This window comes from Cydia splendana, chromosome Z (assembly GCF_910591565.1).
Source record: "Cydia splendana chromosome Z, ilCydSple1.2, whole genome shotgun sequence".
Classification (NCBI taxonomy): Eukaryota; Metazoa; Arthropoda; class Insecta; order Lepidoptera; family Tortricidae; genus Cydia; species Cydia splendana.
The window spans coordinates 16,013,625-16,026,310 of record NC_085987.1 but is presented as its reverse complement, the minus strand read 5'-3'; the positions used below and the strand labels follow the sequence as shown (position 1 = coordinate 16,026,310).

The 12,686-nt window shown below is 40.2% G+C and overlaps 1 protein-coding gene across 15 annotated transcripts in view; it reads right to left on the bottom strand.

Moving 5' to 3' along the window:
- Nucleotides 1–12,686, bottom strand: part of LOC134804694 (E3 ubiquitin-protein ligase hyd) — a 48,355-nt gene that overhangs the window by 13,488 nt on the left and 22,181 nt on the right. For 11 of the 15 annotated variants that reach the window (XM_063777818.1, XM_063777825.1, XM_063777827.1 and 8 more), the window contains exons 15-27: nt 11,739–11,927; nt 11,049–11,160; nt 10,731–10,838; nt 9,382–9,532; nt 9,144–9,299; nt 8,827–9,058; nt 8,608–8,673; nt 2,461–2,633; nt 2,187–2,377; nt 1,951–2,105; nt 1,688–1,854; nt 1,054–1,299; nt 715–945 (exon numbers count right to left, since the gene is read on the bottom strand). In XM_063777818.1, the coding sequence (XP_063633888.1) occupies nt 715–945; nt 1,054–1,299; nt 1,688–1,854; nt 1,951–2,105; nt 2,187–2,377; nt 2,461–2,633; nt 8,608–8,673; nt 8,827–9,058; nt 9,144–9,299; nt 9,382–9,532; nt 10,731–10,838; nt 11,049–11,160; nt 11,739–11,927 (2,177 nt within the window). The remainder of the gene's footprint in view (nt 1–714; nt 946–1,053; nt 1,300–1,687; nt 1,855–1,950; nt 2,106–2,186; nt 2,378–2,460; nt 2,634–8,607; nt 8,674–8,826; nt 9,059–9,143; nt 9,300–9,381; nt 9,533–10,730; nt 10,839–11,048; nt 11,161–11,738; nt 11,928–12,686) is intronic. The other 4 variants (XM_063777820.1, XM_063777821.1, XM_063777829.1 and 1 more) reach the window with 1 other exon arrangement.

The window sequence follows — 12,686 nt, the reverse complement described above, 5'->3', positions numbered from 1 at the left end:
TCCAAACTCTTTGGTGAGGACGTATATGGATTACAGTAAATGAGGTTGTCTATGCTGCTCTAAGAAATATGTCATGGATTGATGACGTCACTTCTTAGATCGCTTCTGAGGTGTTTCAGTGAAAATGGCCGATTGGAGAATTTTGTACTTTATTTTATTGAATATATTAATAATCCTTCAGTTTATACTGAGATTGGGCCATTTTTTAGAATCATATTAACATATATGTTTCTTTGAAACCATTATTTCCATGATTCTTTGTTACTGTCATCAGGCCTATTAGCCCCAAGACGTAAACTACTTATCGCGGAGGACTGTTTAAATGCAAATGTTTGTTTTTTAGATTAATATTAAAAGAAAAAAGGCTTTAAGTACATTCGTAAGATTTGACGATTTCCCTCGTTTCCTCATGGACCCGGTCACCAGAACTAAATTCGGACAAAAATAGAACCAATCTGTAAGTATGCACTTTCAATGAAAATAATATTTTTTCTAATCGGTTGAAAAATGACGGAGGTTACTATCTTAAAAATAATTTTGAAGTCCGAAAAAAGTAATGCATAGTGTCAAGAAACTGCCTTTGCTTAATATTTTTAGTAGTGGCATCCGCTATCCTTTTCATGTGCTTTTAAATGGACAGGCAAGGCAATAGATAAGTGACCATCGGAGAGCATTCACTTCTGGCCAAGCAATATCATGAAGCGTAATGTTTACCTATCACCCATCGGATCATCGTGGTGCTGATTATCAGTGGGCGGGACGGGCGCGGCCGCATTGGGCTCGTCGGTCTCGGAGGCATCGTCGTCGCCGCCCAGCGCCTCGCCAGCGACCTCGTCGGCGTACTCGGTCGCGACCGGCGTCGACGACCTGTCGGCTACTAACGTGGAACTGCCCATCGACGTGCCTCCTGTGCCTGCATCGCGACCCGGCGCTGCGTTCGACTCTCTGAACAATACATCGCGCGTTACAGAAGCATGTTGCGATTATGATTTTCACAATATATTGCCCATTCAATGTACAGAACATAATCTTACACAAAAGTATTAAACTTACCGCCGTGAGTGCGCAAGGCGTGATGCTGCAGTAGATAGTGGCTCCACTCCGAATAAATCTTCACTTCCGTTAACAAGATCAACGAATGTCGTCGCCAGAGGGAATGGGGCCGTAGGACGCACGACGCCCAAACGCACAGGGGCAAGTAGGGCATCCGCCGCCTCGACCAGCTCTTCAACTGCCAGAGCCACTAAAGCGGCGAACACGCGCCGACACCGAACCAATGACGATGTTATCGAAAGCGGCCTAAAACAGGATTACATTTTCTGGTATCTGTAGGTAACCAAATAATATATACCTAACCTAAACAAGTTACCGTCAAAAATATTTTTTGATAGACACTTTTATTCCGACTGTTATTTTTCTCCTTTGCATGTCAAGTACTTCTCTAGATCGTTCTAATGAACTCAATGTGTTCATATTTTTCCATTGAAGTGTTCCTTTGGCTATCTTCCGACTGTATAATCAGATCAACTCCATGTTAGCATACTACTGCATTGCCATCGGATATGTATACGGAAGTATGCCAAATTTCAGCTTAATCGGACACCGGGAAACGGTTCAAATTTAAGTAACAAGATTTATAGCATAATAAAAGTGTGTAAAAAGACCATTTTTTTATTTTTCAACATACCCTTTCTTTTTAGCGGCACCTGGAGCCATTTCTACACTAAAGATGACAAATATCCGAGCAACAGAGCGTACAAATCTGCGCGCCACTTCACGCGCTCTTTCTGGGCGGCCAGGGATCGTTTCGTTCTGTTGTTCTCTTATCAGCGTATTCAGAAGTGTATCAAGCATCTAAAACATAGTTTATTAATTAATATATATATTTATATATGTATATATTTGGACACGTGTATTTCTTTCCTTTGAGTATTTGAAAAGGAAGGTTACCTCGTTGGTGCACTTGACAATGAGAGCATGAGTGAATTTGTCAAGTAAGGTGGTGCCGGACTGGTGCGGCGCGGGGCTGCCGGGGCGGCTGTCCCCTTCGCCGACCGAGCAGTTGGCGCCGCATGACACGGCTGCTTCCACCGCCGCCCAGTCGCCTACAAAACACATGTTTATATTAAAGGGCCCTTTTAACTAATGCCAATTTTAAAAAGTAAATTCTACGAAAGTGTACATACTGAGTAAGAACAGCAGGGCGCGGCGCGCAAATCTCGGAGGCTCCAAGTCGTGATCGGGAGCATCAACCTCTGCATCAGAGCCGGGCTGCTTGCGCGGCCCGCGCCCGCGGCCTCCGCCCGCCCTGAATTGGCGCTGTTCAACCGCTTGGCGGCCGACAGTTTGCACTAGGAATAGTAGAATCGACTCTCCCCTGAAAACATATTTCACGTGTAATGTATTGTGCTTTTAGTATGAGGATAGGAGTTAACCGTAGCATTATATATTCATTCTGACCTTGAATTGAAATGTGTGGCCAGCTGAGTGTCCTTAGCGAGTCGAATGAGTAAATCGCAACGAGCTGCCCAGTTACCGCCAACCAGCGCCTTGCAGCGGCATTTCTCCCAGCAGTCGCAGTAAGCCGTTGGCGAGGTGCGCTTTAGTTTGCAATCATGGCCTTTGTGGCACACCTGAAAAACAATCATCTTGAATCAACAACTCTACGTGGCTGAGGTTACTGGACAGGATTTCCGTGTCCACACACCACGACCACCCATCCACCACGCGAGGACCTCCATTGAACTTAGCTTAGGGGATAGACTATGCTAGAGTTATTCAACCTACTTCATGACGCAGCAACAACGACAATAAGCGGTTTGTAATATTTCCGCTACCCCCTTATAGAGGATTCGCCATCCGCCAGAGGGTCACAAAGCACAAATCACGCGATGGTTTAAGCGCACGCGCTGTTTGAAAGTCATCAAAATCTTATAGCTTTGTTGGTGACAATTGTACATTTGAGTTTTTCACGCAGAGGCTTGAAAAGGAAACCTGACTTCCGAGTCCATAAAACTAATACGCACGTTTCGTGAGACCATGCAATTCATGCGACCGATAAAAGATAACATTATGTATGATCTCAGCCATAGACTAGGAATCCTCCAGACCGAGTTTAGAGCAATTATTTCATGCAACCGATGCTGCCAAAAATGCGGGGGTGCGCGGGACGTGGTGAGCGAAGTCCCGTGCCGTGATTGGTCCGTTCAAACGACGAACGAGTTCACGGACGTCACACAAAGACACTTTCTACTGGAGTAAAATTACCGTATGCGTGGCAGAAGGGGTAGCGCGACTATGCTCAGTCTGGAGGATGTTTTGTCTGTGATCTCAGCCTACAGTTATTTTTTTATTAGAGGTAGGAGAGAAAAACAAGTTCGATACAAAATTTTAAAAGCTCTACAATTAAACTCTAAAATTCTAAAACTCTATAATTAAAATCAAACGAATGGGCATAGCTATTGTAGTAAATTCTGTAATAATCATATATAAAAAATTGAAAAACCAGAACGGGATAAAAAACGAGGGAAGAAGCGAGATGGCGCCTTACAAATTTCTAAAAAAGTTTTTGACACGTTTCTCGAATACGACGCACGTATGATAAGAAAAACCTGTTCAAATCAATTATCTACATATGGGAATAGAACTAGAGCATAAAAACTATCGCTTCCGATGCGTATTTAATTTACAATAAGGAAAATAAATTTTCATAACAATCTTCATTTTACGACATCGGCCATTTCTCGGCAACTCTCGGTTGCTTTCGTTTGGCGGTGCTACGATTAGACCAAATAATCCGTAAGTTAAAGTAAACTAAATGATGTTTGTCATGTTGGTATACAGGTATTTCTGAGTTTTTTTACACGAAGTAAAATAAAAGGTGCTGTCAACCTCAACCTTAGTCTATAGAGCCCATACGAGTGATTTATGTCATATATGACTTATCATTCTTATCAATCAAATTGATTACTATATTATTATTATCAATTTGTATGTTGTTGTTTTTAATTTATTTTTGAGTTATATTATTCAGATTGACTTTCACGGCTTCGGCAAACATTGCCATTCGTCCGGGGAACGGGCTAAGAATGCTGAGATGGGCCAAAAATACAAAGTTGATAGTAAGTTATGTAGGTAGATTAAAGTGCAGATATTATTGAGCGACCTGATAAAAAATAAGCTAATGTACAGTCAGCAGTCAGCCAAATATCGTAATATAATTTTGTTGCCATAGAAATAAGGATGTGGTCCGATATAGTGGCGAAATATTGAGAGACAAAAGCGGCTAAATTCAGTGGTGGCTCGGACACTTAGAGAGAATGGGAGAGAATCGTGCCGTGAAGAGAGCGCAGGTACTTGGGCAACAAAATGGGAGACGCCCGAGTGGACGTCCTAGGTACCGCTGAAACGACGTAGTTGCTCAAGACCTGCTCAACCTCGGCCATGGCGACTGGCGAGAGCTATCGCAAGACCGAGAGGACTAGACTACCTATGTTTGTATGAAAAGGCGATTTAAGGGCGGTGGTCGTCCATATTCGTCTTAAGGCGAAAATTAATCTAATGAACGTTTTTGCAACTAGGCTTATAAGAACAAATAATAATTTTATCTTGAAACAAGTTTTAAATAAATACGTGTAGATGAAAAAATACAATCTTGCCTTTTATCAAATCACATCATATTTTGAGAAATTTGGGAATTAAGTTATCTAAATAACGGCTACAAATAAGACAATCCCTATCACAGTTATAACTTATAAACCATGGCAGGGTTGAATACATAATAATGTCGGTATTTAACTAAACATAAGACAAACTCTTTATTTCATTTACGCGAGCGGAGCTGCGGGCCCGTCTAGTATTTTCTATAATATTAATACCCAGGAAGGAAAATGGGGACTACGTTTGTATGGAGAAGTGGTAGTTCACGATCGTCCCTTTAGATGCCCGATAACGCCGGCATGCTCAAAACAATTCGAATAACTTTTAATGCCTCGCATTTGTCTATATGACCAAGGTTATTCTGTATATACATTAATAAATGTTAAATACAGGATGGCATTTTGATCGAGTCATTCGGTGCCGGACGGGCGGCAGGAGCGGTGAATGAATCTGTTTTGGACGACAGCGGCATCGGCGGCCGCCGCCCCGTTTGCCGTGCCGCCGGTCGCGTGCGTTCAGTACGCGGCCTAACAATCTGGGTGACGCAGGTGATTAATTTTAATAATATAATAAAATGAGAAGGAAGCAAGCACGTAACAAAATACGTACGTATTTCAAAACGGAGAACATTAATAAATAATTACTAAGATGAGAAGGTACATTTGATGGTTGCGTGTTTGTTTTGTAATTGTAAAAATAAATTGTATCTTATTTTTTAAGTTGTTTCAATCTCGCCGTCCATGCAATCTTAAAACAATCGCTAATTAGCGGTTGGCTCTTTTTTACGTGTTACTATTAGTTTAGTAGGAGATCCCACATATATGGTCGACCTTCACCAATCTGTCTGACGGATGAAACTATGAAAATATGAAAGAAAATATGTTCCAGAACATAAATAAATAGGGTTGCCTAAAGAAATATGGTCAAGGCTCACGACTTGTAAAATGGCAGCATCAGACCAGTGCCGTTTATCAAAAGCTTGTAACTTGTAATACAAGTGGAAGTCCCTTTCTAACAATAGCTGTCAAAAAGGGACTTCCACTTGTATTACAAGTTACAAGATTTTGATAAACAGGGCATAGATTGATACCTGTAAGCTTGCATTGCACTTGTCACAAAGCAAATCTAGTCATTTGTACAACTAGTAGGAGATCCCACATTATGGTCGACCTTCACCAATCTGTCTGACGGATGAAACTATGAAAATATGAAAGAAAATATGTTCCAGAACATAAATAAATAGGGTTGCCTAAAGAAATATGGTCAAGGCTATGTTTAATAAATTTATGAAAAAATATATTTTTCGGCAAATTTCACCGATTTGTCTGACGAACGAAATAAGTTTCAATGGAAAGTATACAACTTGTACAACATAAATCAACTAGGTTGCCTATCTTTTTCCGGTCACTATTATGTGGTTGCCGTGTTTAAAGAGGTGATTTTATATCGATAATTACACTCATCTGTCTGAGGCTTGAATTATACATCAAAATGATGGTAATTTTATTGCAAATACAATGGCATAGGGTTGCCTGTGAATATTTTAGGAAATAATCGCCTCGAAAGAAACAAAATGTACGTGAGGATTTTTTTTCGTGTCAACCCTATGGTGTAGGATGTTGTTGGATAGGTCTTTCAAAATGAATAGAGGTTTTAGAAGAACATTTTTTGATAAAGTGAATACATATTTTCGGAAATAATCGCTTTGAAAGAAACAAAATGTGTGTGACAATTTTTTTATCGTTTAAACCTTATAGTGTGGGGTGTCGTTGGATAAGCCTTTCAAAATAAATAGGGGTCTTTTAACAACATTTCTTGATAAAGTGAATCATTTCGGAAATAATCGTTTAGAAAAAAAAAAAGGTTTTTCCTTCTAACTTTTGAACCATCTGTCCAAAAAATATGGAAAAAATCATGAAAATAGTGCTTAAAAAACTCAATCAAATAAAATTAAAACAAACTTGATCAGTTAAGCCGTTTATGAGTTATCGCTAAAAGTCTTCCCTTCTTATTTTAATTAAAAGCCTGGCAACCCTTATTTGTGACCGGATTTTCGCAGGCAACCCTATACCATTGTATTTGCAATAAAATTACCATCATTTTAATGTATAATTCAAGCGTCAGACAGATGAGTGCAATTATCGATATAAAATCACCTCTTTAAACACGGCAACCACATAATAGTGACCGGAAAAAGATAGGCAACCTAGTTGATTTATGTTGTACAAGTTGTATACTTTCCATTGAAACTTATTTTGTTCGTCAGACAAATCGGTGAAATTTGCCGCAAAAAAATATTTTTTCAAATATTTATTAAAAATAGCCTTGACCATATTTCTTTAGGCAACCCTATTTATTTATGTTCTGGAACATATTTTCTTTCATATTTTCATAGTTTCATCCGTCAGACAGATTGGTGAAGGTCGACCATATGTGGGATCTCCTACTAGTTGTACAAATGACTAGATTTGCTTTGTGACAAGTGCAATGCAAGCTTACAGGTATCAATCTATGCCCTGTTTATCAAAATCTTGTAACTTGTAATACAAGTGGAAGTCCCTTTTTGACAGCTATTGTTAGAAAGGGACTTCCACTTGTATTACAAGTTACAAGCTTTTGATAAACGGCACTGGTCTTATGCTGCCATTTTACAAGTCGTGATATTTAGGGACAATTTATTGACAGAAGACTTGGCGGTCAAAACGAACAGTACAGAACAGAAAATATGGACACTTTTTAAGCGTACGAACTAGCTCATATTCTCAAGTATACCAATATAATAATTTATCTTATAATTTATGTTAACGCACATAATTATGAGTATAACATTAAAAACTGTTACATTCATTGCCCCAGACCCCTTTTCCTTGTAGGTATACATGCTGGGCGCATACTCAAAACATTAAATTAAAAAAGCAACGGCAAAAGTTACAGCAGCGCCCTTTGGTGCGTAAAAGCTAGATGTGAGTAGTGAGAACTTTCACTGAGGTATCACAATCCCTTCACAGAAACTTGCAACTAAACACTGTGGCCCTAGTAAACAAGGGTACAAGTCTCAGGCAGCGCAGTTGTAAAAGGGTGTAAGTTCAACGTAACACTTATGCCCTTGTAGACCTAAGCTGCGCGTGACTTGTACCCTTTTTCACTAGGGCCACAGCATTCATAGTGTGCACTGCGCTCAAACAAACTAATCCACACATTTGACTGCATCTTAGCCTAGTCAGTAGTGAACATGCCTACGTAGCAGGAGGTTCCGGATTCGAATCCTGGTAATGGCATTTATTTGTCACGACGAATATTTATTTGTTCCTTAGTAATGGATGTTATCTATATATCTGAATTTGTATTTATCTATACAAGTATGCATAATGTCACCTAGAACCCAGTACAAGTTGAGCTTAGTTCGGATTAGGTTGATCTGTGTAAGATTGTCGCCAAATATTTATTTACTTATTACATACAGCTCATCCTAGACACATGTATCTCCATTTCGTCGTGGGTAATAACTAACAAAATAGTACCAAGCCACATTTTGATGAATTTAAAAAGTAGTGAAACCATTAAGTAGCCTGATATATGTACACAGAAATTGAATATGAAAAAAACAGACAAATAGTTTTAAATAAAAAAAAAATAGCTTAAAATGCAAACTTCATAAACCAGGAATTTAGGGTTATTTTAAAAGTTGCAGACCAAAAGTCCTTCAGTTCCACTAGCATATTTTTTGGTTAGTAATAACTCCAGGCTCAAAGGGACTAAATATATCGTGAGTGCCTATTTTATGATTAACCCGGGAACTATGCTCTCAGAACTGACTCAGTGGTTCCACTTGCGCAATTATTAGTTGCTTCTACACGCAAAGCCGTGCCCACTATCACCAGATTACGATAACGGTGCCCCATTACCAAATGTAAAGCATTGCAGCGTGGCTTGGAGGATAAACATTACCTTAGCGCATTCGGTGCAGCAGCATAGAGATCCGGTCAGTCCACATGTTTTACATTCAAAAATGTCCTGAGAAGAAAATAAAAGATTTTTACGTCAATAGCACAAATGATCACGTACCAGCACTAGAAGACAGATTAACGGAGCTCACCCGTGGGTTCCGTTAACCTTTACAGTTAAGGAACCCTTTACAACGTAGGGGTGCACAAAATAGATTATTACCTGATTGATGTGTTCTTGTCCCGTCCAAGTGAAACTGCAGGTGTCGTTGCAGCACAGCACGAGGAGCGGCGAGTGGTCGGGGTGTGCGTTGGGCGGGAAGATGGCGGCCGCGCGCTGCGCCTCGTCCGCCTCGCCATCGGCGCACGAACGGATCGCATCCAGCACCACCACCGCGGCGCGGTACGCACGCTCCGCTACTGCAGCCATCAAGGGAGTCTGTCCCATGCCATCTCTGCAAGGAGATGCGCGTTATAAACGTACTGTATCCACATTTGTTAAGCCGATGATAAGTAATGTAATATTTGAAAAGCACTCACGTGGCAGACAGCAGCTGCATAAGGTACGGCTGTAACGCGGGACTGTCGCACATAGCCCGCAGTGCCAGGAGCGCATTGCCTCGACGCTCGGCAGGGTCGGCACTCACTATTCCTCCTCCGTTGTTGCCACCACCTTGCATCTTTCTGTAAAAATTACTGTCACATTGCTTTTCACCAAGGTACAGTACTAAAAATTTACAATATGCATAAATACATTGTTGAAACGAGATGCACTCACCCGTTGCCAGTGAGCCCCATAAGGCTGTCCTCGTCACCTGAGGCTTCAAAAGTTTCGGGAGGCCAGGATAGCGCCGGAACGGCTTCATCTGCACTAGAATTTATTCCACCGGTGCCCCCCGACAGGTTAGGTAAAGTGGTAGCATTTTCAACTAAAAACACACATACATTACAACACAATTTTATAGCAATAGGTACATAGAAAAATACGAGTATATAAGGCTCTGAGGGTGTACTTTCGTTTGGGCCAAATACCTTTCGCCAAATTTCACTTCCCAATAAACTTATCGCAATAGTTGCATTTCCCAAAGGAACCTTTAGCAAAGTTACACTTCGCATATGATTTATTTGGTCAAATTATCACTTGGCATGATTTTACTTTGTCAAATGTTGTTAGGACAAAAAATTATTTAGCAAACGTTTTTTATTGGCTAATATTATATTCCAAAAAAGCCGTTAAGTGGGTTAGGTTAGGTTTGAACTGCGATCCTCACAGAACTGAACAAAAGTGGGTTAGGTTAGGTTAGAACTGCGAGCCTTACCTACAGAAACGAATTGCTACTAGAAAAGTGGGTTTGATTAGGTTAGAACTGCGATCCTCACAGAACCGAACTGCTATCAGAGAAGTGGGTTAGGTTAGGCTAGAACTACGACCCTCACAGAAACGAAATGCTACTTGAAAAGTGGGTAGTGCACCATTTACATTCTACAATAATCTTTCACCGGCCCCCATAGAAATCGGTTTTTTTCTTAAAAATTATAATGTTTATATTGTTTATGGTTCAACTAATTACATCCGTATGCGTAAAATATAACCAAAATGATAAAAAAACCAAGGTCGGGATTAAGTATTTCAAATAAAAGCAAAAATAAATATCCATTGGTATGTAAATTGTATGCCAATTATGCCATGCAATATGTTATGGTTAATGATACATTTGACTAAATAATACTTGGTAAAATGAAACTTGTCCAAGTAATTATTTGCTAAACAATAACTTGCCAAAATAGACTATTGCTAACTGAAAAATTGCGATAAGTTGTTTTTTTTTGGGAAATGACAATTTGGGAACCATAGTTTGGGATGTGATACTTTGGGAAACGTTTTTGGCCCATTCGTTAGTAAACCGGCTCTGAGGCGTCTACATGTAACGGAAATAAATCATTTGTATATGGTATAGGAAAATTCGTTTCACAATGGTTTGATTTACATTGTAGACTTATGTACCTCGTATGTTTAGACACTAATTCGTGCGTGCGAATTTAAATCTATTGTTTTAAATGTCAAGGTCACTTTTTACGAGGGGTTAATAACCCTGATTAAAAATAAAATATTGCGAAAGTACTTACCTATATCAGGTTCCTTGTTCGATGTAGGCGCACACATATGAACGCATGCGTGTAGTATGTTCCTATTGCCGTCGCAACGCTCTTGCAATATAGATAAAACTTGTTGCTCTGTAAAAAATGGTAGGTACATTATAATTGAATCGTCAATGCAGATTTTTAATAGCGCGATATTGTAGGTACACCATGCTGTCATAGTTTTCTAAACCTAACAATAACGCCATCGCCAAGTGCCTGGCTTAAATGCATGAGAAAATGTTGTGGATATCCTTCTTTCGAAGTTAATCTAATTTACAAGTGTAAAAATAAACAATGACTTACTGGTGACGTCCGATTCCAACTGGTGCAGTAGTTGACGAATTCCATCAAGATCGCAACGTAATACACGCGGCATCATCAGTTGTGGCTCCGGTACCAAAATAATAAGCGCCACCTATAATTATTGTTGGATGTAGTTGTTTATGAATTATTGGGGAAGTTGACCTGATAGAAACGTATAAAATACTCACAGGACACTACAACGTACCCGGGTTAAGCGATATTTTTACTCGCAACATAAATGACAGACTGAGAGGACACTCTCTGAAACTGACACGGACGCAGAGTAGTAGCAACCCCAGACGACACTTCCTGTCTAACCGCGTAGTGAAAGTGTGGAACGGTTTACCCGAGTCAGTGATCAGTGCACCTTCGATAAACTCTTTTAAAAACAAACTCGATGAACACTTTCGTAGACTACAAAACACAAGTGGACATTGATGTGCACGTATCAGCTTTAAGCTGCCTGTGCATTTACGTATAATAATAATAATAATAAGTAAGACTTGTTCATGAAAAGAAAATAGACGTAGTAAAAATTCAGATTTTTAATTGTCACTTTTTTGTCTCTTCATGCGGTTGTAGCCTAGCTAGCGATAAGGCGTACGACTTTTAAGCTCCCAAGATTGCGGATTATAACCGAAATAAATTTGCATCATCTCGCTTTTTCAGAGTAATGTAAAACGTAAATACCTGTGACTTTAGTGCAGTGTGATGTGTGTGATGCGTGCCGTGCGGGTAAAGCGGCAGCGCGTGCGCGGCCAGAGCGCGAGCCGGCGGTAAGTTAAGCGGCGGCGGCTCGCGCACCATTCCCACGCAGTCGCGCGCGATCGGGTACAGCGCACCGTTGCCGTCCAGCATCATCACCACCGGTTCGCTGCCCTGCATAGCAAACTTTTGCTAGTAAAACAACGCTAACAATAGTGTTCATTTTAATTGTAGACCTGTATTCCAACAACTGTTTATTAAAAATAATCACTGCCTACCTACGCATTTTCCTCCAAGTGTACTGTTTTCACGGACGTCACACTAAATCAATAGGTAGGTAGGTTAGGTTCGTTAGGTAGCTTCAGATACCCGAAGGGCAAACTGCCCTGAATTAGGAAACCCGCAACGTTTGACGTTGACGCTATTGAGCGCACTAACAATATGCCTTCGGCAATTTGCAAACGGCGAAACGTTTGTAAAATAACGACGCCTTTTGTAAACGGCGGATTCTTACAAAATGCCTGCGACATACGTATGTCACTTATGTACATACGTATAGCAGTATTTGTAATAAACCTTTTTGTCAAATGTAGCTCGATGTAGCTCTATATCTAGGGTTTGTGCGGAAAGAGAAGAGTGTATGGGCTCCCCTACATAAATATTACACATGTAATGTTGTAAAAATCTGGTTCAGGTTAACATGTAAACAAAGGAACCGTAAGAAACAGACTGCACATAAGCGTAAACCCACAAAGCGCCGGAGAACCTTACCAGTCAGTATAGTCACCCAGTCAGTCGTAAGGTCGATCTTTTAAAACAGACTTCAAAAACCTAGTTTTATTAACTGTCTTTTACAGAGCTAAAGTCATATGCTCCTGCCGCTAAAGTCAAACGAAAATGAAAAATCAAGTAGTCAACGAGCTGCAAGTCAGC